The sequence below is a fragment of the Colobus angolensis genome, unplaced genomic scaffold, assembly GCF_000951035.1.
Source record: "Colobus angolensis palliatus isolate OR3802 unplaced genomic scaffold, Cang.pa_1.0 Scaffold304, whole genome shotgun sequence".
NCBI classification, from domain to species: Eukaryota; Metazoa; Chordata; class Mammalia; order Primates; family Cercopithecidae; genus Colobus; species Colobus angolensis.
In genome coordinates, this window is record NW_012116311.1 from 3,059,379 (window position 1) to 3,084,435 (window position 25,057).

General features: G+C 35.1%; 1 protein-coding gene across 1 annotated transcript in view; it reads right to left on the reverse strand.

Annotated features, from left to right (window-relative positions):
- IBTK (inhibitor of Bruton agammaglobulinemia tyrosine kinase) overlaps positions 1 to 25,057 on the reverse strand; it is a 77,809-nt gene that overhangs the window by 10,113 nt on the left and 42,639 nt on the right. Inside the window, exons 17-25 of the mRNA XM_011950287.1 lie at positions 22,948 to 23,065; positions 21,854 to 21,914; positions 21,033 to 21,154; positions 20,584 to 20,696; positions 16,753 to 16,901; positions 14,931 to 15,094; positions 12,224 to 12,316; positions 11,508 to 11,651; positions 826 to 975 (exon numbers count right to left, since the gene is read on the reverse strand). Coding sequence (XP_011805677.1) covers positions 826 to 975; positions 11,508 to 11,651; positions 12,224 to 12,316; positions 14,931 to 15,094; positions 16,753 to 16,901; positions 20,584 to 20,696; positions 21,033 to 21,154; positions 21,854 to 21,914; positions 22,948 to 23,065 — 1,114 coding nt within the window. The remainder of the gene's footprint in view (positions 1 to 825; positions 976 to 11,507; positions 11,652 to 12,223; positions 12,317 to 14,930; positions 15,095 to 16,752; positions 16,902 to 20,583; positions 20,697 to 21,032; positions 21,155 to 21,853; positions 21,915 to 22,947; positions 23,066 to 25,057) is intronic.

The following is a 25,057-nucleotide window of genomic DNA, read 5'->3' on the forward strand; positions in this document are numbered from 1 at the left end:
AAAAAAAAAAAAAAAATACATTGGACTTTCTAAAGCAGTATCAAAAATAGCTAGGCCAGGTGTGGCAGCTCATGCCTGTAATCCTAGCACTTTGGAAGGCTGAGGTGGGAGAACTGCTTGAGGCCAGGAGTTCGAGAGCAGCCTGGGCAACATAATGAGACCCCCCCATCTCTACTTTCATGATAATTAAAATTAAAAAATAGCTAGAGAAAAAACTGCAAATACCCAAAGGTTCATCAACAGATGCACAGATAAACACATTGTATGTGGTATGCCCATACAATGAAATACTATTCAGCAATGAAACAGAATCAATGGATACCCATAACAGCATGAATAAATCTTGAAATAATTATGCTGAGTAAAAGAAGAGTTTTTACTACGGGTACATACTGCACAACCCTGCTGATATAAAACTCTAAAATGCACAAGCTAGTCTGTATTGGCAGATTAGTAGCTGCTTGGGAGGGGGAAACAGAAGGAAGAGAGGAAGGGATTACAAAGGGTCATGACAAAACATCTGAAAATGATGCTTATGTTCACTATTTTGAATGTTGTGGTGGTGTCACAGGTGTATATATATGCTGAAACTACAGAATGTGTACTTTAAATAGGTGCAGTTGATTTTAAGTCAATTATATCTCAATAATTGTTTCAAATTTTTTAAGTGGGGAAGGAATTTACACATGCTAATTTTAATTCTGAATGTAAAAGAGTGTAGAAAAAAATCTGCCTCATAAAGTTTTAAAGATTATTTCAGAACATAAAACCACCACAGACTATTTTAAGGCAGAAACTGTATTAGTTTTAAGTTTGTTTTATTACCTGACAATTTTTGGTGCCTGAGAATTTTCAATTCCTTTAAAAGAAACTTTTTTGACATGATCGCCTGAACTATGGCTAGTAACAGACTTTTTTTCTTCTAGTAAGAAATCCCGGAATGACTTGGATGAAACTGAATGTAGAGAAGATGCCCTGCAAAAGAAAGCAAAGATCATGTTAAAACATCCATTTTGTAAAAGGGCATTGCTGGAAGTTATAAGAGAACAATAAGAGAATGTATACCAAAAATTTTACAATATACAATTACAGCTTTCAGTGTGATGTTGGATTCTTGATGCCAATTGTGAAATATCCAAAACTATTCCATAAGAAAAAGCAATCAATGAAGACCAAGTCTAGAGATAACTTAGATGTTAAAATCAGCAATAATATTAAAATAGATATTATAATTATGCATCAGATAATGACAACAAAAGTTCATTAAAAATAGGTAAGCTCGGCAAAAGAAGCTATTAAAAAAGAACAAAACGAAAATTCAAGAATTTGTAATATATTTTTTAAAATTCACTGTATAGATTGAAGAGTTGGTAAACTTGAAGATAAACCAAAAGAAATTTTTGAATCTGAAAAACAAAAAAGAGAATTTGAAGAAAATTATCCTATAGTGAGTTATAAGATAAAATCAAAAGGTCTGCCATATGTATAACTGAAGTCCCAGAAATAAAGAAGAGAGATACGGCAGTTTTTAGAAAAAGAAACAATGGCCAAAATTTTCTCAAATTTGGTAGAAGATATAAATTTAAAGACTCCAGAATTTTGGCAAACCCCAAAAAAGATAAAACAAAGAAAACCATACTTAGGCACATAATAAATAAACAGCTGAAATCCAAAGCTAAAGAGAAAATCTTGAAAGCAGCCAGAGAAACGCAACACAGAATGAAAATGAGTAGCTTGTTATTTGAAACAATGAAGTCCAAAAGACGATGGAAGGGAATCTTTGATATGATGAAAGAGGTAAAGAATGTCAATCCAGAATTCTATATCTATGTGAGTAATCTTGGAAGTAGGTCCTCTTCAAGTCATGCCTTGAAATGACAATAGCCCTGGGCAAACCTTGACTGCAGCACTGTGAAAGATCCTGAGTCAGAGGCACTCAGGTGAGATTCCTGACCCAAAGGAATTATGATAATAAATGTTGGTTGTTTTAAGATGTTGTTCAAGCATAATCTGTTAGGAAGCAATAAATAATTACAGAAATTAAAAGGGTGATAAAGAAATCTTATAGAGCCAGGTACAGTGGCTCACGCCTATAATCCCAGCACTTTGGGAGGCCAAGGCAGGTGGATTGCTCGAGCCCAGGAGTTTGAGACCAGCCTGGCCAATATGGTGAAACTTCGTCTCTACTAAAAACACAAAAATTAGCTGGGCATGGTGGCGCACACCTGTAATCCCAGCTACTCAGGAGGCTGAGGCATGAGAATCATTTGAACCTGGGAGGCAGAGGTTGCAGTGAGCTGAGACTGAGCCACTGCATTCTAGGCTGGGTGACAGAGCAAGACTCTGTCTCAAAAAATGAAAAACAAAACAGAAAAAAAAAAAAAGATAGAAATGTTATAAACAACTTAACACAAATAAATTTGACAATTTACATGGAATAGACAAATATCATTTTTAAAAAACCGAATTACTGAAAATAACAGAAAATCTATATAGACTGTAGCTATTTTAAAAATTGAATTAATCTCACCAGGTTTTTTAACTGCAAAAGTTGACAAACTGATTCCAAAATTTATATGAGAATAAAAAATCCCAGATTAGCCAAAGCATTCTTTAAAAAAAAATACAAAGTTGGAAGAAGACAAAACCAATTACGGTAATCAGGATAGTATATGCTAGGTCTGAATGTATTTCCTCCAAAATCTCATGTTGAAATGTAAATGTCACTGTGCTTGTATTGTGAGATGACACCTTTAAGAGGTGTTTAAGTTATGAGGGTGCCTCACAAACCGACTAATGCCATTATCACTGAGAGTAGTTAACTCTTTTTGTGCTCTCTCACCCTGCTGGCATATGCCTTCCACTATGCTATGAAGTAGCAACAAGGCTTCTGCCAGATGCCGACACCTTGATATTGGACATCCCAGCCTCTAGAACTGTGAGCCAATAAGTATCTGTTCATTATAAATTACCCACTCTGTTACAGCAGCACAAAATGAACTAAGACTGTGTGATACTGGCAAAAGGATCGACAAACAGATTTCTTCAGATATGTTCTATTGTTCTTTCCACCGACTATGCCATAATTTGAAAGAGTGTCTGATTTCCCACAATTTTACTTTCCTAACTCACAAGCTCCAGCTATTTTCCACCTTTACAGCCACAGAAAATTTATGGAGAAGCATTTTAGACATTTGAACCTAAATAAAAATTAACCAGAATTTTGTTCCTCAGCTAAAGTCCTGTAATTTTACTCTAAATAATATTTTTAGCTTTAAAATGTTAAATAATTGAAATTGTTTTATATTGCATGCGTTAGCTCTAAATGGAATTTGAAAGAATTTACTTTCAAACATCAAGCCAGGCCACAAAGACCATGTATTCTTCCACTGAAGATGACTGATGAAAAATGTTCTATTATTTCTCCAAATAAAACATTTAATTTTGAGAAGCAGCCAAATCCCATACATACTTAGCGTTTTCACATTAAATTTAAAATTTGCCTGGTTGGAACTTCAATCTAATGCAAAAACCCAGTTATCTCTAATACTTTCCATTGCCACACCTACCTGCCAGCAGCAGGAGTACAACTATATACACTGGGAATTTGTACAGACTAGGTGAATGAATGCGTGAACAAACTAGTGAAAATCCTACCATAACCGCAAGTATATTTAGAGTGCTAATCTGTGATTTGCTAATGAATTGCACATTAACCTTAATATTAACATAAACATATTTTAAAAAATCTTTTGAAGAAGTAAAATCTCATTAGATGATACTTCAGGTAATGATGTACCTTTAAGAAGGGTTTTTAAAAACAGTTAAATTGGCTGGGCATGGTGGCTCACACCTGTAATCCTAGCACTTTGGGAGGCCCAGGTGGACGGATCATGACGTCAGGAGTTCGAGACCAGCCTGTCCAACATGGTGAAACCCCATCTCTACTAAAAATACAAAATTAGCTGGGCATGGTGGTGTGCGCCTGTAATCCCAGCTACTCGGGAGGCTGAGGCAGGAGAAGTGCTTGAACCCAGGAGGCGGAGGCTGCAGTGAGCCAAGATCGTGCCACAGCACTGCAGCCTGGACAACAGAGCAAAACTCCGTCTCAGGAAAAAAACAAACAAACAGATAAATCACCATAGTCACGAATATATTCTATAAATAACAATCTATAAATCTGATTAAAAGTTAACTTCAGCCAGGAACAGTGGCTCACGCCTGTATTCCCAACACTTTTGGAGGTGGAGACAAGAGGACTGCTGAGCCCAGGAGTTCAAGACCAGCCGGGGACACACAGGAAGACCCATCTCTACAACAAATAAAAAATTAGCTGAGCATGGTGATGCACACCCGTGATCCCAGCTACTCAGGAGGCTGAGGTGGAAGGATTGCTTCAGCCTAGGAAGTCAAGGATGCAGTGAGCCAAGATTGCACCACTGCACTCCAGCTTGGGCAACAGAATGAGATCCTGTCTCAAAAACAAAAAAAAGTTCCAATTTTTTTTAAAACCAATGCATACGAGGTATGTCCTCACACAATCTATTCCATTTTTACTTCAAGCATATATTACAAGTATTTACATTCTATGTGTATCTGATTAAAAATCAAGTGATATGCTGAATTATGTGGTTATCTCATAATTTTATAATGACATGAAAAATTATATCACATTATATTCACTCAATGATTAATGTTTTACCTAGAGTTCAGGTTAAAATACTTTGTAGTCTTTTCCAATTCTGTGGAGAAAGTCATTGGTAGCTTAATGGAGATGGTACTGAATCTATAAATTACCTTGGGCAGTATGGCCATTTTCACAATATTGATTCTTCCTATCCATGAGCATGGAATGTTCTTCCATTTGTTTGTGTCCTCTTTTATTTCACTGAGCAGTGGTTTGTAGTTCTCCTTGAAGAGGTCCTTCACATCCCTTGTAAGCTGGATTCCTAGGTATTTTATTCTATTTGGAGCAATTGTGAATGGGAGTTCATTCATGATTTGGCTCTCTGTTTGTCTGTTACTGGTGTATAAGAATGCTTGTGATTTTTGCACATTGATTTTTGTATCCTGAGACTTTGCTGAAGTTGCTTATCAGCTTAGGGAGACTTTGGGCTGAGACAATGGGGTTTTCTAAATATACAATCATGTCATCTACAAACAGGGACAATTTGACTTCTTCTTTACCTAATTGAATACCCTTTATTTCTTTCTCCTGCCTGATTGCCCTGGCCAGAACTTACAACACTATGTTGAATAGGAGTGGTGAGAGAGGCCATCCCTGTCTTGTGCCAGTTTTCAAAGGGAATGCTTCTGGTTTTTGCCCATTCAGTATGATATTGGCTGTGGGTTTGTCATAAATAGCTCTTATTATTTTGGGATACATTGCATCTATACCGAATTTATTGAGAGTTTTTAGCATGAAGGACTGTTGAATTTTGTCAAAAACCTTTTCTGCATCTATTGAGATAATCATGTGGTTTTTGTCTTTGGTTCTGTTTATACGCTGGATTATGTTTATTGATTTGTGTATGCTGAACCAGTCAAACCACAATGAGATACCATCTCACACCAGTTAGAATGGTGATCATTAAAAAGTCCAGAAACAACAGGTGCTGGAGAGGATGTGGACAAATAGGAACACTTTTACACTGTTGGTGGGACTGTAAACTAGTTCAACCATTGTGCAAGACAGTTTGGTGATTCCTCAAGGATCTAGAAATAGAAATCCCATTTGATGCAGCCATCCCATTACTGGGTATATGCCCAAAGAAGTATAAATTATGCTGCTATAAAGACACACGCACATGTATGTTTATTGCAGCACTATTCACAATAGCAAAGACTTGGAACCAACCCAAATGCCCATTAATGACAGACTGGATTAAGACAATGTGGCATATATACACCATGGAATACTATGCAGCCATAAAAAAGGATGAGTTCATGTCCTTTGTAGGGACATAGATAAGGCTGGAAACCATCATTCTCAGCAAACTATTGCAAGAACAGAAAACCAAACACCGCATGTTCTCACTCATAGGTGCGAATTGAACAATGAGATCACTTGTACACAGGAAGGGGAACATCACACACCGGGGCCTGTTGTGGGGTGGGGAGAGGGATAGCATTAGGAGATATACCTAATGTAAATGACAAGTTAATGGGTACAGCACACCAACACGGCACATGTATACATATGTAACAAACCTGCACGTTGTGTACATGTACCCTAGAACTTAAAATGCAATAAAAAATAAATAAATAAATAAATACTTTGTAGTCTCATAAGAGTTCAAGAAAGAAAATTATTCAACAATTTAATAACAGTAATTTCAATTTATACTGAAGTGTTTTGCTTTGCTGTGCTTCATAGTTAACTGTGTTTTTAAACAGGCTGAAGGTTTGTGGATACCTTGCATGGAACAACTACATCCTGCCATTTTTCTAACAATACATGCTCACTTTGTGTCTCTGTGTCACATTTTGGTAATTCTCCTGGTATTTCAAACTTTTTCATTATTATCGTATCTATGGTGATCTTTGATGTTACTATTATAATTGTTTTGGAGCACCATGAACCACATCCACACAAGGTGGCAAGTTTCATTGATAAATGTTTGTTTTCTGACTGTTACACCAATTGGCAGTTCTCCCATCTCTCTCCCTCTCCTCCTTAGGCCTCCCTATTTCCTAAGAAACAATAATATTGACATTAGACCAACTAATAACCCTACAGTGGCCTCTGTGTGTTCAAGAGAAAGAAAAAGTCACAAGCCTCTCACTTTAAATCAAAAGCTAGAAACAATTAAGCTTAGTGACGAAAGCACCACCCTGATCACTCAGCAGTCATCAACATCAAGGCAAGATCTTCCACTATAAAAAGATTATTCACTGAAGGTTCAGATGACCATTAGCATTTTTTAGCAATAAAATATTTTTACATTAAGGTTTTTTCTGTAGATATTATGCTATTCCACACTTAGCAAACTACAGTATAGTATAAACATTACTTTTATAGGCACCAGGAAACCAAACATTTCTTGTGACTTGCTTTATTGTGATGTTTGCTTTATTGAGGTAGTCTGGAACCGAACTTGCAGTATCTCCAAAGTATGCCTGTATAGTCTTAAGAAGCCATAAAAAGAGCATAAACTACTCATTTTAGACAATTCAGACACCTCTCACCTTGATGATAATAATTCAGAATACCTATAACATCTATAATTATCTAAATTATCTATAATTGGTCAGTTAGATAAATTTTCTTGGTGTCCTAAGATACATAAAACTCATTACTCATGTTTGTACTTAAGTTTTCCAATCACATTTTCATAAAATAAATGTATAACAAATATGACTTTTATTTGATAATTATCAAATTCTTTTTTTTTTTTTTTGAGACGGAGTCTTGCTCTGTCGCCCAGGCTGGAGTGCAGTGGCATGATCTCAACTCACTGCAACCTCCACCTCCTGGGTTCAAGTGATTCTCCTGTCTCAGCCTCCCAAGTAGCTGGGATTACAGGCATGCACCACCATGCCCAGCTAATTTTTGTATTTTTAGTAGAGACGGGGTTTTTCCATGTTGGCCAGGCTGGTCTCAAACTCCTGACCTCAGGTGATCTGCCTGCCTCGGCCTCCCAAAGTGCTCGGATTACAGGCGTGAGCCATCATGCCCACCCAGATAATTATCAAATTCTTTCCAAAGAAAAATACCCTATGTTTTGGGTCAAAATTTATGGCATCTTTCCTCCCATCTTCCTAGAATTCTCCTTAATATGCTATAATAGACTCCTTTTAAAATTTGGATAGATAGTCCCTTCAATGTGGCACTCTAAGCTCATGTTGCTAATAATTACCAAGGAAAAATTTTTCCTATGTTTGAAAATTATTCAGAAGTTTCAGATAAATGACCACTTGAATACCTTCCTCTGAAATCCTAAAGTGTACAGCAAAGTAATCAGAAAGGTATAAACCCACAAGGGCAAAAATAATAAGCTATTAGGACAATGGCCGTCTAAAATTTGCAAAACATTTTTGAAGGATAGCAAAAGAGATGGAATGATAAAACTGATGTCATGTAGTGGACAAAAAGAAAAACTAACAGTCATCAGGTGGGTGATGGTAAGGAGGGAAACTGAGAACTCTGGAAAAGGGCATATACTGGAGACACAGTATGTATCGAATCCTGAAGTTGACACGAGGATGAAAGTGTGAAAATTGTTTCAGTTTATTTAAGGAAGGGCTCAGAGTGCCAGATGTACTCCCTATCTCTGTATGGTCACATGACTACATCTCCTCTACTCTGGCAGAAGGAAAATTTGATTCAAAGTCACTAGTAATAGAAGATGGCAGGAGTGAACTGTTGTTCACAAAGCGAAAACCTATTACAAATAGTGACAAGCTCAGTCCCAGCTCTAACCTCCCTACACTGAGATATATTTCCAGAATGCTAGCAACCAAATGTACACCTTACCAGCAAAAAAAAATTAAAAGGCTGCTCTTTAGAAAAACTGACAGACTAAAGAGACCAAGGAGAAAAGATATGGGGAGATAACCAACATATGGGGAGATTCGGGGGTCCCTAAGGAAACTGATACGTTACCCTATAATCAATCACACCTATCACTCTACTTGTACCACACAGGTACACAGAGCTTCCAATCAGAACTTAAGAGAAAACAATTAATCAATAAATTGACAAAATGAAATAAAATAAAATATATATAAGGTAGAATGAATAAAACATGGGGGTAAATCAATCTTAGCTTTCTTTTTTTTTTCGGTTGAGTGGTTTCTTTTGTTCAATGTCATATTGGTAAGATTCATTCATACTGTTGTATTTAGTCATGATTTATTCTTTTTCATTACTCTGTAGTATTCTACTATAAAAATAATTTATCCATTGACTGCTGATAGACATCTAGGTTGTTTTCATTTTGGGCTATTACAAATAATAAATTATGAACATTCTTACACATGTTGCGTGGTACATATGTGTGTATGTTTCTGTTAGGTATATACTGAAGACTGAAAATGTCTACAGAGTACAGAGATCTTCAACATTAGAATATTAAACAGAATACTATAGAAAAAGGTATCATCAACAAACAAACCAAAAAAACCTCTTGATAAAGATTTTAATGGTTGAAAAAAGTCAGGCAAATGTTCCAGAAAGTAGAATTGGAAGGCATATATGTGGACAATAGGAAAGAAAAAGTGTGGTGGCTCACACCTGTAATTCCAGCACTTTGGAAGGCTGAGGCAGGCAGATCACTTGAGGTCGAGACCAGCCTGGCCAACATGGTGAAACCATGTTTCTATTGAAAATACAAAAATTAGTCGGGTATGGTGGTAGGCACCTGTAATCCCAGCTATTCAGGAGGCTGAGGCAGAAGAATCACTTGAACGTGGAAGGCAGAGGTTGCAGTGAACTGAGATCCCACCACTGCACTCAAACCTAACAACAGAGTGAGACTCCATCTCAAAAAAAAAAAAAAGAAAAAGTAAGAAATTTAGAGAAGCCTAGGAGGACTAATATCTGACTAATGTGATTTGTAGAGAAAACAGTGAGGAGGAAAAGTATCAAAGTAATACAACATTACATAAGACTTCCCTAGAACTTAAAGACATGCTGTTGCCAATTTAAAAAGCCCAAGTATCCAGCATGTATCAAAAAAGACCTACATTATATTACTGTAAAATACCAGAACATCAGAGATAAAGAAAAGACCCTATAAACTTTCAGAGAAAAAAAAAAGTGGAAAAGAAAACAGGAGGTAACATAAGATTTAGGAATTAAATGGCATTGAATAAATTCTCCAAATGATTTCCAATTTAGAATCTCGTTCCCATCTATCAGTCAAGAAGAATGAAGGCTAGAATAAAAACATTTTCATGAATATACGAGCTTCAAAAATATATGTCCTATCCATCCTTTATCAGAAACCTACTGGGTTGTGATTCATCAAAACAAGGAGTGTATCAAGAAATAGAAAGCCACAGGATCAAGAAAACTGGGGATCAAACACTGGAGAGAAGAGAAGATCTGCAAGACAACAGTTAAAGAAAATCTCAAGATGACAGATATTCAGCAAGCCCGGAAGAGACCCAGTTCAGATCTCAAAAGGACACAGGACTCTAAAGAATATGCCTTCAAAAAAATAAGTGAAACAACTTTCACTCATTCACTTTTTGCTTAAGGAAAGTGATTGATGGCATGGTTATAGCTATATTACCAAGTCCAAAGCTTCATGATGAGCTTAGTTAATTCTCTCAAACTGCAATTTAGTACATGACAGTGGTTCCAGTAACTTTTCCCCCTTTTTGGATTTTCCATATTTTTGTTTAAAGAAAGCACAACTCAGTGTTGCAGCAGTCATATCATACACTCTACAAGGGTATGGTCAAATCTGTCTTGTTCATTGCCTTATCATCAGAAACTAGCACAGTTCCTTACATTTAGAAGAGGCTTAAAAAATACTGATAAATTTTAAAATTCTGCTAAGCTCATCCTCTCCAGTTTTGCACTCTTTTATCTTTTCCTTGGGTGTTCTTACCTCTTATTTTACTTTTTCAGTAACCATGCTTTGGACCTACCAGTAACCATAACAGGCACTGATTTAGTTCCGTTGGTAACACTTAGAATAAAATTATTTGCTACTTTCTTCAAAATAATTAACATTTTAATTGAGAAAAATATTCCTTCTTACAAACAGAATAATGTGGCCTTAGAAACATTGAAGGGATTCCCCTAAACCATGGGTAGTTGCCAAGATCCTCCCCAATTCTTGTGAGAGAAAGAGAGTTCTACTTATTTCTTCATAAGGCTTCACATTCTCCATGTACTTCTCCAGTACTGGTTTCCAGATACTTTAAGTTACAAAGAAAAGGAAGGATGGAAGGGAAGCTGGAGTACAACCTATTTTACACATCTCAAAATTATATCTGACCTCTTTGGAGATTATTCCAATACTGCCACTATGTAAATTCCAATGGAGAAAATGTTAACACAACATTAAGTAAGGAGCACTGTTTTAAAAAGTGAAAAATAACAAGCTATGATTATAATCATGTAAAGATATTTATGCAGCATGCAGAAGGACAAAAAAATTAGCGTAGTATAAATAAAGTTTTCTTTTTATATGTGTCTATTTAATTTCTTATAAAAATTTAAAAAATTAAATTTCAAATCACTTTAGCAAGAAAATCTAATTAGAATATCAAGAAGAAATTATATATGAAAAATATATCCACATTTTGAAGTGTATGATGATGTACGTCATCATGACGTGTACGTCAAAATACCCCAAATTAAAAGAAAATAAACACAACAAAAAAAGTGTTTGCTTCCCAAGTTTCAATTTTTAATTTGAAAACAGAAGGGGAGATGAAATATTTGAAAAGACTTTAGAAACACTAGAAGTAGGAAGGAACTCAAAAGTCAAGTGCTACCTTAAAAGCAAATGCACAGATCTATATTAATTTTAATAAATATAAGAGCATACCATGCATTCACTGGTTTGGGGGCTTTTGAAGGAGTAGATAAAACTGTTTCCATGCTATTCATTCCTGAATTGTTTTCCTTGGTAGTCAATGCAATCATTTTTCGTTGCTTCTGAGAAAGTTTAACTCCATGAGAAACTGTTCTGCTAGAAATTAAATTAAAACAATTAGTTTCAGTGGTTTCTTCTGACAAAGTTTAATTCCATGAGAAATGATTTTGCTAGAAATTAAATCAATTAACATTAATTTCTGCTTAATAAAGGTTACTGGTAATAATAATGTTTTCTATTTATTTGATGTTATTTTGCCATTATTGGATCAAAATGCTCACAAGTTTCAACAATGAAAATATCAGTTTATACTAACAATGATCAAGTAATAGCTACATATAAGCCCTCCAACATGTTACAAACTTCAAGAACTTGCATCATAAGCCTTAACTCTTTGGCTTTTGTAGCCAATAGTCCACAATGATCATTTTAGAGTCAAGTTTCTGGGATGTAATATTGTATTCTACAAGAGCTGGAATATTAACTCAACTCTATCTTCAGCACATATTTAAGAAATAATATTATGGAGGCTAAATTGCCCAGAAAAGGATGTATAATTAACTATAACATCAAATGCAGAAAAATAATAGGAAAGATGCAATAAGTCTGTCCAATTCTTAGGACAGAAATATAACATGAAATGATCTTTTATAATTTTTTTAACCAACCCTAAATGTGACTTTGGTGTAGCTCCACATTTTTGTCTACTTTCTTCTGTTTCCATGATGGTTCTGAGATCCACAACAGGAGGGCTGACCGGACTAAAAGACATAAAAGGTTACTTTGCAAGGCATTCATTTACCTATAAAGCCCAACCCCTAACTTTACTGAAACCATAAGTGAAATGTGAGATTAATAGTCAGAGTATAATTTAGAATTATCAGCTGTGAGCCAGCTTCAAAAAGGATATTTTGAGTAAAAGCTACTTTTATATACACACATATAAATATTAACTAACATATATCCAAAGTCATAATGTTAAGTGATATAGTACATATACAAATAACAACTACTATGTATCCAAAGTCATAATGTTGTGATATAACTGAAATTCCTATATTTAAAAAAAAAACATTTTTTAAAAAAGCCAAGCAATAGAAAGATTCTTAACTAAATTAGGCAGAAAAACTCACCCAAGTTCTAATTAAATTCTTACCTTTAGGTTGAATGAAGCTTGAAAGTTATACTCTTTCCTTTCTATTTTTAACAAACAAAACTCATTCTACTGTTTAATATTAACAAAAACAAGCATTTAATAGAAAAACTTGGGGATACTAAACAATACTGGAGACCCACTAGAGGGAGTTATACCATAATAAGGAAAAAATTCTATGATCATTAGAAATAGATGATTTCTGGCCGGGTGTGGTGGCTCACACCTGTAATCCCAGTACTTTGGGAGGCCGAGGCGGGTGGATCACCTGAGGTCAGGAGTTCGAGACCAGCCTGGCCAACATGGTGGAACCCCATCACTACTAAAAATATAAACATTAGTCAGGGGTGCGCATGTAATCCCAGCTACTTGGGAGGCTGAGGCAGGGGAATCGCTTGAACTTGGGAGGCAGAGGTTGCAGTGAGCTGAGATCATACCACTGCACTACAGCCTAGGCAATGAGGGCGAAACTCTGCCTCAAAAGAAAAAAAGGTGATTTTTGACCTAAATGAAATCTACACTACAGATAAAAATAAATCAGCCAGGCGCAGTGGCTCACGCCTGAATTCCCAGCACTTTGGGAGGCCGAGGTGGGCAGATCACAAGATCAGGAGTTCGAGACCAGTCTGGCCAACATGGTGAACCCCCATCTCTACTAAAAATACAAAAATTGGCCAGGCACGGTGGCATGTGCCTGTAGTCCCAGCTACTCGGGAGGTTGAGGTAGGAGAATCATTTGAACCCAGGAGGTGGAGGTTGCAGTGAGCTGAGATGATGCCACTCATGCCACCGCACTCTAGCCTGGGCAACAGAGCAAGACTCTGTCTCAAAAAAAAAACATCATATTATTTCATATTAAAGGGGAACCTGTTTCCTGTACTTTTTTTCTTTCATCAAAAACAAATTCTACTTATTATTTACACGAGGCAATACTTCAGAATGAATGTAGAAATGTTTGTGTATATGTTAATATTGAGAATGTTTATTGCCTATTGCTAAGCATTTTGTCAATGAGCATAGTACTGAAACAGCCTAATCTATCTTGTGGACCAAGCTATTTTTAAAACATGTTTAACAAAATATCCTAACATTAGCAATCAGAAGATGCTGCCAGATGTTCCCACATATTAAATATGCACCAATTTGTGTACTTAAGCAAAAAAAAAAAAAAAAAGAAAAGAAACTAATTTCTGAACTAAACTTTAAACCATGAAGCATATAAAATGGAACATCATAATCTTTGTTCCAACTCTGCAAAATATAGCCTATTTCAAAAGAATTAAACAGTCCAGATGATAAGATAATCCATAAGTCAATTAACAGTTTTAGACTTTATCAACCATTGTAGGCATATAAACATGAAGCACAAGCTCAATTAACATTTTGAAAGAATACTACATTCTAATTACACCTGCACCTTCATTTGACTTTTTTCTTTTTTTGAGATGGAGTCTGCTCTGTTACCCAGGTTGGAGTGCAGTGGCACGATCTGGATTCACTGTAAACTCTGCCTCTCAGGTTCAAACAATTCTCCCACCTCAGCCTCCCAAGTACCTCAGATTACAAGTGTGTATCACCACACCTGGCTAGTTTTTTGTATTTTAGTAGAGATGGGGTTTCACCATGTTGCCCAGGCTGGTGTCAAACTCCTGAGCTCAGGTAATCTGCCCACCTCAGCCTCCCAAAGTGCTAGGATTACAGGCATGAGCCACCGTGCCCAGCCTTCATTTGATTTTTCTAAATAAAAGAAAAATATATATACAATACAGGCAAGTTAAAAGGATAGTATAACATTAAATTAATATCCTCTGAAAATTAACTGAATAGTTACACATTTTGTGAAATTTTAAATACGCCTTCACATACTCTAAGAGATAAAGTCTATGATTGACAAAATGGTCTTCCTGTGTGGCATTTTTAACCAATATATATACTATCTAAGAAATAACTGCTGATATTAAGTTTCTCTCTATATATGTAAAACATAGTATTTGCTACTATTCACTGATGATAATACAAAGGCAACTAAATTTTGCCTGGGGTTGGTGGCGGGGGGAAGCCTATTATAGTTGGTTAGCAATTTGTAGGCATTTAGGCAATTTTCTGTACATTAGAAATTTATATTAATATTTCTTAAATGTTCATCACTAAAAATTTAAATTGCATTAAAAATGAATGATATTTCTCAAACTAATAGTTACAGAATAAAATAAAAATCCTACCTGAAGGAACCAGCAACCCAACTGGCAGAGTTGGTAGTATCAATTCTGTTACTGGGAATGGGCTGTGGAGCAGATATTTTAAGTATTGGTGACTTTTCCCACAGTTTTAAATCTTCCCTAGAATACATAGGAGATGCACCATTAACATATGGTTTGACTTTCGCCTGGGGAGAGAAAAAAAAAAATAAAAGAAGTTAATGAGCACCTAGAACAGTAACTAACACATAGCTGGTACTTAATAAATGTTAGTTACATTATAATGAAGAGTAAAATCTTATGACAATAAGCCATCTAGTATTTTCAAATCATGTTCTTCTACAGTTTTGTGCCTTAGCTAACTCTCAAATCACATTATTGACTATAACAGAATTATTATGAGCTTTGAGAATAATTTTTAGGGGAACTAGTTTGCATATTAAATCTCTACACAAATAGTAAACATGTAATAGTTGTACAAATAAGACATGAAGCAGTAATTTTAAAATTAATATCCATGGCTTGAGTACGAAACAAAATGAAAGTTTTGTATAAATGTCATATAACTCACTCTGATGTAAAGTACTGTGAATAAAATTAAAGTCAAATAATACTGACACCTTGAAAGGAACCCTAAAACTACTGCTATTGTAATACGTCAAGGAAGTTATTAAAATGGTATGTCTACTTCCAGGATAGATTCTTCTGTTACTACAGATCACTCACAATATGCCCTGAGCCTTCCTTTAAATCTCAGTTGTCTTACAGAACAACCTTAGTGTGAATATAAATTGCCCCCAAACTTCTATTCTATATTTCAAAAAAAAACAATCCTGCCGGAGCGCGGTTGCTCACACCTGTAATGCCAGCACTCTAGGAGGCTGAGGTGGGTGGATTGCTTGAGTCCAAGAGTTCGAGACGAGCCTGAGCAACATGGCAAAACTCCATCTCTACCAAAAATACAAAAAAATTAGCTGGACGTGATGGTGCGCACCTATAATCCTAGCTACTCTGGAGGCTTAGGTGGGAGAATCACCTAAGCCCAGGAAATCAAAGCTGCAGTGAGCTGATACTATACCACTGCACTACAGCCTGGGCAACCAGAGTGAGAGACCCTGTCCCAAAAAAAAAAAAAAAAAAATCAAATCAATCCTTGAGGCCTAAAAGACTCTAAGAAGAAAGGGTTAACTTCTGTTGTCTCATGAATTCCTAGGAATTCCGATCTGTTTTGTGGATGTGTAAGGGTTACGGAAAAGTGACTCTATCTCTATTCAGTTACACATTTTTCTCTAATAGGTTAACAACTATGGAATCAAATTTTAAGGAGTGTCTAAGAAATGCCCTCCCCAGAGTTGATCACGCTAGGAATCCTGCAGCTTAATGTGCTAGATCAGGAGAAGAACTCAATCATTTCCAAATTGTTTTGCTACAGTTAATACCTTGGAGGAAAGAGACTGCAAAATTTGAAAGCAGGCTTATTTTCGAAATCATTTGCCTTGACAATTTTTAACTGATGTTAACTGACATTTCACAAGATAAATTTCAATAATTTAGCTATGAATATATTTTCTCAATATGTCTATACAGTATTACATTTTACATCAACATTATATTTTCATTGCATAAAGATTAGAAATAACATCATAAAGGGCTTAAAACTGCCATTAGAATCTCTAAAACTAGAAATCTTATGCAAATTTAAGAAAACTAACACTATATTGTGTGATTCTTATATACCAACCTGGAGACTGTTTTAAAATTAGGGCAAAAATAAGGAAATATTAAAGACAAACTATCTATAAACCTAAAATCTGAAGGTAAGGAGTCAGTGCTTCAAAAAACAAACCTCAATCTTATCTGAATGAAATCCTGTGGTGAAATCAGGAGACTGTAAATCTCTAGGACTACCCACTCCTGCATAGCTTCCTTCAGAGTCTGATGTCAATAGTTCTGGAAGAGATTCCACAGAATTGGTCTTACCAGACTTTAATAATCCTAAAACATGAAATTAAAAAAAAATTTAAACACATATGCATTAAACATATATGCATTACATTCAGTGAATCAGACAGCTAAAAACTTTCATTTATCCAGACTTAATAACATTCAAATTATATTTACGGTATAAAACTCTTAATAATTTAAGTTAACTGGAGAAAGAAATCAGTCTAAGTGAAAAACTGAAATGGAAGAGATTATAAAACAATAGTTTTATTCATTACAATCACACACCAACTGTGTAATGAACCTGAGGAAGACAGTTCTTTGGATCTGCTTTAAAAAGTGATTGAAAATATTTTTGTCCGCCTAAGAGACAAAGGAGAAAGGGAAAATAATTAAAGTCCAGACCTCTTTTCCTTTTCTCATCTGTCTCTTGGTACAGTGGTCTCTGCACCCAAGCGAGGAGGGTAGCTTCATTCTATATGGGAGGAAACCTGTGGCCTTTTTGCCTCTCACTTAGCCAGCTAACTGATCCAATAGCAGAGGCTCCCACAGAAGACGACTGCGGCCTGTTTGAAGTGTGTTCTTCCCCGAAATCTCTGGCGATTGAGCTCGCTTAAAGCAAGAGGGTTGTTATGAAATGTATGTATCATTTCTTCTCTTAGGCAAGCTAAATGCCTGGCCTCATGCCACACCTGGTATCCAGGTTCAAACTTTTGCTTAGATTCACATGTTCATTTCCACACATTTCAAATTTATTAGAATCTAAATGAAGCACCAAAATAAGCTATAAAATAAAGATGTTATCTAAGTTGTAACTAAAAGTTGTATAATTGATTTAAAACCTACTGTCTCTTATACATTGTTCTCTTTAAAGTAAATCACCTTAACAAGCTAAATGTTCCTTTCATTGTTATCACTGCAATTTGGAAAGAACATTTAAACATTTTTTTCCACATAATCTTTTGAATTTTTTTTTTTTTTTTTGAGACAGAGTCTCACTCTATTGCCCAGGCTGGAGTGCAGTGGCGTGATCTCGGCTCACTGCAATCTCTGCCTCCAGGTTTAAGTGATTCTCCTGCCTCAGCCTCCCAAGTAGCTAGGATTACAGGCACGCACCACCAGACCTGGCTAATTTTTTTTGTATTTTTACTAGAGATGGGGTTTCACCATATTGGCCAGGCTGGTCTGGAACTCCTGACTTTGTGGTCTGCCTGCCTTGGCCTCCCAAAGTGCTGGGATTACAGCCGGGAGCCACCACGTCTTGCCTCTTTTTGAATATTTTTAAGGCTGGCAAATTTTCATCTAAGAGAATACATCTAATATTAGAACACTTTCAAAAGTCAGTTAGCAATAAATCCAGAAAAAAGAGGACAATTAATGTGGCCAACAATTACTTCTGGTCAAAAACAGTTTCGCTGAATGTCGTTGGTCTAACTTTAAGATTGACACAAACATTAAGCTATTACGCAACCGTCTTTGATGAAATTGGCATCATACTCAAATTTTCTTCCTTAACAGATTTTTTTGGTCTCCAATCAAATTTGACCTTTTAGTTATCTTTGACTACAGATATCCTGGTCACAGAAAGAACAGTACACCAGGAAAGTAAGGACCTGGAATCAAGAGAACAAATTTTATTTCTTTTGGTCACTACTTCAAATCACTTATGTTTTTTGAGCTTGTTTCCTTAGGTTTAAAGTAAGGGACATAAATTATTTCATTACTAATGTCACTTCTAGCTCTGAAATTCTAAGATTCTAACACAAATGGTAACAATAACATTATTTAAAACAAAGTAAATATCTGCTTTTCCCTAAGTCATTTAGGTGACTGGCAAATCATTACTTTCAAGGCTGTCTATCCATTATTCATCCTTCCATCAATCCACCCCTGCCTCCTTCTAAACACTAAGATACAGAGAACACAAAATCACAGAATTTTAAATTTAGAAAAGTCCTAAGATATAGCTTTCCCATTTACTAGGTCTCCTGATTCCTATTTTCAGTGCTTCATAAATAAATTTTAGGCATATTAACTATCCTTTTTATATATTTATGTTATCTAAAACTATTCTTGACATTCCTTTGAGCTTTAGTGAACATATCAAGCACTTAATCTGAAGCATCTCAGTAAGCATAAAAAAAAATCCTTCTTCTTTGCCCTAACAGCTTTTTTCCCCAAAGGAACACAAAACAATGTACTCTTCTATTTTTCAAAGTTGTTTGTATACAGCTGATTGACTATGAAGTACTGTTAGTAGAAACTGTACTAGGTTATGTCTTAGTGCTATAGATAAGAGTAACCTACCATTTCTGAAAGCCATACTGTAGTCTCATTATTTTATAGTCACACTTCATGTTTTATCTGAAGAAACTACTAAAATGTATATAGTTTAATCTAGATCAGATGAATCTGAAATGTGAGACAATCTATAACACAACTGGACTGACCTTTTGGAAAACAGAAAACAAAAAACAAAAAAGTACAGGGGGACTATACTAAAGAGACTAAAGAGATACTAATAAGCAAAGACAATATGAACCTTGATAGAATACTATTTTTTTGTTGTTAATGTTTAAAAAAAAAAAAAAAAGACTATACAAACATTTGTCAACAATTAGGAAAATGTGGATATGGAGTGTAATACTAATTACACTAATTGACTAATTAATGTCAATTGTCTTAGGTATGATAATGGTATCGTGGTTGTGTATAAGAGTATTACCATCTTAAAAGATTCATATTCAAGTATTTACAGGAAAAGGATCATGTCTACAACTTATTCCAAGTGGAATAATTTTTTTTAAGTCTCTGTATTGTGTGTGTGTGTGTGTGTGTGTGTGTGTGTGTGTGTATAACATATGGAGGAAAGAGCAGACAATAAGCGACAAAGAGTCTGCAAGAAAATGCAAATGTGATGGGAAGTTAACAATAAATCTGAATAAAATGTACATAGGTGTTTGTGGTATTTTTCTTTCATCTTTTCAGTAAGTTAAATATTCTCAAAATAAAAAACTGGGGAAAAATATTTTAGAAAAACTACATAACCTGACCTTTACTTTCAAACAGGCTCACATAATGCCTAAATATATTTTATATTCTACTACCAGATTATAACCTCCTTAAGCATACGAATGGCATCTTACTTGGAGTACTGACATATTTAAATTGAATCAACATGATAATAGTTATCTCTGCCATGTTTTGCCAACCTCTAAACCCCTATGCCACTGGAAAGAGTGGTCTTTCTAAAGACAAATCGCATCCAGTCACATCCTGTTTTAAATCATCGATGGCCACCCATAGCCTTTAGACTAAAACACAAATTCCTTAGTTTGGCATATAAGAGTCTCCAAAATCTGATCCTATCCAACCTATCTCCTATACTGAACTATATGCACAAGAAATGTGCAACTCTTTCTCTCGCTACTAAGCTTGGGAACACATTGCCCCCTTTGCTTAATATATCTATCTGCCTCCTTTTCTTAGATAACTTCATTCTTTAAGACCCAGCTTAGCACTGCTTTCCTCTAAGAGGACTTCCCTGATCTCAGATTAGTTTGGGTACCTCTTTTTGTGCTCCCAGAGCAAACTTCAACTGGAGTACTTATAATAAACTATCACTTTTGGTACCTCCATAAGGACTGTTTATTTCAGTAGCCTCAGCAGATGACATATATGAATAGAGACATACAAGATTAGAACTGGAAATACATGCTCACTTTCCACGAACCTGTAGACGATGGACTCTGAATAATATCTGAAAGATTATAACCTCCAGAACTATCTGAACGTTTACGTGGCTTCTTTTTAGCTTTAGTTTTTGCCTTCTTGAACATGGTTTCCCTAGGAAAAAGCAAACATACTTTCAGCAGAGTTTAGGGATGTAACTAAGATAAATGCACTTATTTAACCCAACATGTTTAACCTGAAGGTTACTTTTTAAAATATTTATATTTTAAATTTGTTAGACCTACAGATATTAATTATGTATTTACTTTGTATTATACCAAAGTTAAGAATGAACATAAATGCGTATTTCTTATGTCAGAATTTCTCAATTTCGTCTTCCAATACCAACACAAAAGTATTACATGTCCAAGATGAGAGTGAAGGGACACAGTAGAGAAAAGAAAGAAGAAAAGGAGGAAAAGGAAAAAAAAACAAAGAAACAGAGCTTACGAATGATTTTGTTCCATATTTATTTCTTCTTTCAAGAAGATATCTCCATCTTCTACTTCCAAATAGCTAATATCTGGTCCATCTTGATATGGTGTAATGACTCTTCTATCCATTGCTGGAATCTGCAGAATTGAAGATATCACTTTTCAAATACAAAATCTGTAAATTTGTTTTTGTTTTTTGTGCAGACGGGGCTCTTGTCATGTTGGCCAGGCTGGTTTGGAACACCTGGGCCCAAGCGAACCTCCCGTCTTGGCCTTCCAAAATGCTGGGATTACAGGCATAAGCCACCACACCCAGCCTAAAGATGTTTTTTAAATTATGTAAGATATTCCATTTTTTATATTTGGTGACATTGACTAGAACAGCCTTAAATGCTCAATAACTTCCGAAATTTACAAGAGTGGATTGAATTTTGATTCAACTGAATAAAAACTTTATTCCATAAACCTGCCAAAAAAAGAAACTTTAGAAAAAGCTCCACTTTATTATTAAACATACAGTAATCCACTTCTTAAGGATCATATGAATTCATCTTTTTGCAGTGTCCTGACCTTTGTTAAATAACAAAAGACTCACTCTGAAGCTTTCAGTAACTTTCATTTATAAATAAATTAATAAATATTAACATTATTAAATATCTTGAATTTTGATTATCATATTTATCTGTGAGAGCTGTAAAGGAATCCTATAGCCTCAGTTTTAAAAGATCTTAATGTACTTGAAGTCATTAGGAAACTATTCCATTGATAAGTCTGATCTAATACACTGCTTAAGCTGTTAATATTATAACCACGAAAATCTTAAAACATAAACCTTACCATTTTCCGGTAAAACTCAGAAAGATCCTTCAAAACACCATCACTTAAAACATCAAGAGACCTAAGATACAGGATACAAAATTCTATCTTAAGATTCAAGTTACTTGATAACTGTCAAGATGTTCACATATGTAGATATTTCATATTGCCAGATAAGTAACAAAGCTTTTTTTAAGCATCATATATAGCAGTTGCTACAAACTTGGAAATAGATGTGGTTATATATTACGTATTTCAAATAAACAGAAAAGCAAACTTATTACACAAATATCTTGAATAAAACTCAAGCAATTTTTTTTTGGGGGGGGGGGACAGGGTCTCACTCTGTCATCCAGGCTGGAGTGCAGTGGTGCAATCTCAGCTCATTGCAACTGCTGCCTCCTGGGTTCAAGTGATTCTCCTGCCTCAGCCTCCCAAGTGGCTGAGACTACCAGGCACACACCACCATGCCTGGGTAATGTTTGTATTTTTATTAGAGATAGGGTTTTCACCATCTTGGCCAGGCCAGTCTTGAACTCCTGACCTCAGGTGATCCACCTGCCTCAGCCTCCCAAAGTGCTGGGATTACAAGCATAAGCCACCACATGCAGCCTCAAGCAACTATTATAAATAAATGTACAAAGAATCTTCTCTACTTCAGAAGGTTTTCATAAAAATCAACTAAATGAATCTATGTAATGCTTTTAGAACACTGTCTAGCATACAGTTAACAGTCATTACTATTAAAGTAAAATATAAAAACAAACTACACAATGAAGCTTTAAAATAAAAACTGACATGAGGAACTCTAATCTCAAATTTCTATGTTCTCCTGTTCTCGCCAATGATTTTATAGCAAGTAAAATACTCTGACTTTATATTTTTTAAAAAGTATAAATTTATTTCATTTTAAAAAGATCACTGTTAAAAACTTTCAAAAGTTTTCAGGAGCGCTCTAATTCTAAAATGTACATAACTTCTAAATCATCAGCATTTATTGAATTCTCTCCATCCAAGTAAACATCACTGTTCACATTTAAATCACTAATAATATCTGCTATCATATATAAATATCTCCTTTTGCAACAATCATACAACATATGTACCTTACTTACCTTGCTTCAAGTAAAGCTGCCATATTCAATCCTATAAACTGCAAACAAGATAGTTTCAACTGTTTTGCATTATACATTGCTGCAAATTCCAGTAGCATAGCAGCATTCTTCAGGGTAACTACAAAGAAAGAAAAGATTTGCAAAATTAGATAAAAGGCACATTACCACAGCAAAATAAAACACATTTATGTCTAAAGCTCTAAGATTTGAACATTTGGAATAAAGAAAAAAAATTATTGCCAAAAATAAGTCAATTCTGGGGCAAATATGTAATTCTTCCATCCCAATATGCCAAAATAATTTCAAAAGATTGGCTATGAGGAAAAATAAGCTCACACACAAGAATATTCTAAGCAAAACAAAATACAGAAGGGGCATAGTGCCACCCAAAAGCAAACACATAAGAACTGACAATCTTCCACCTAACATTTTCTGAGTATTTTAAAAAAGTTTTCATTAATGAACAACTTTCCTTTTCACTTACATAGCAGTTATTCCCTCTTCCATAAAACTAAAAAAGATATAAAACTAAGAAAAACTAATGAAATAATTCTATAAAATATATTAACATTGAGTTATCTATCAGAATTTATGTGGGTATATTTATATATATATGAAGTATATAAATATATACGTATTTTGAAAATATGTACATCACAATCATACCATAATATTTTTCATGCCAGTGAAAAATCTGATATACTGTGCAAAAGATTCTGGATTTAGTTACAATCCTAGTAACATTATATATAAAGTATCCATTTTCCTAGAGACTCTCCCAGAATATTCTACCTACATAACAGGTAACTTTCAGCTTCCTGTTCCCTCCGCTATTTTTCTTAATGACTCTATCAGTACCAGCCAATGGGGGAACACAGCTGTTTTCTACATCTGGTTTCTTGCATTTCTTTTTCTTTCTCCCCTGTAATTCTATCAAAAGTTACAACTGCTGCAGTCAGTAATGGTCTCTGTCTCACTCCTGACTAACCTACATTTTCAACTAATGATGAACACAGAAATGGAAGACATGATAAAGTCAGATCATATAAAAACTTCTTTAGAGTTGTTCACTTGGGAACAAGTATCCACATATTCCTAACAATCAGAGACCAAAGGAAGTGGTAGCCTCCTTTTCCTAGGTTCTAGAACCATCAAGGAACTAATAAAGGCAACTGTGCAGCCAGAACCATGAAAGAACACTGAGGAAGAAGACCTGAAAGGCAACTGGTTACAAGTGTAAAATATCACTTATATGTATGTCTTATACCTGTTGTATGCCGTGTCCTTCATTTTAAAATATTTTTCTTTTGTTGCTTAAAAGATCAGGGCTGCTGCTCTCTATTTAATAACAAAGGAGTAGACAGTCCATAGAGCTCAAGAAAAGTGAGAACTAAAATGCCAAAGCCAAGACAAACTCCTAGCAAGTATGAACTAGAAAAAAATTGCCAGGAATTCCCTTCACACTTCCTGAAGTAGCAATGAAGCAGAACAGAAGGATTAGAAAGCCAGAAAGGCTGTCATGTGGAAGCTAAGGAAAGTTAATCTTTACTCTAGAGTAAGCAATTATAAATATGTAAATGGGAGAAGACATAACTGCTTCCTTAAAGAAAGAGAAGTAGACAGGAGAAAGAGCACTTAAAACACTACTGTGACACTATACAGAAGGAACAGATAACAGTGACCTCAACTGCATAGTGACAGTAAGAACCCAAAGGTAGGCGAAATGTGACCAACACAGTTAAGAGGAGTAAGTTTTGACAGCTGAATGAATTTGAGTGTCAGGACCAAAATACAAAGAAAAACTAATTTTGGATTTCAAAGTAGCATGTTCAGGAGGACAGCCATGAAATTAACTAAAATAATGAAGAGAGTAAGAAAGAAGAGTTCGAGAAAAAAAGAGATGTGCTTTGTTCAGATATATAATGGGAAAGTTAAATTTTAAAAATCGTTGCAAATAGTAGAAAATGGGTAGCTAAAAACACCTAAAGCCAAGATCAGGGCAAGAGTAGGAAAATTTCACTTTCGAACTCTCACCCTGGAAATTAGGAAATAAATTTGACACCATCTTTATTCTTCAAGGTTTTATGACATTTCAATAAAAATATTACAC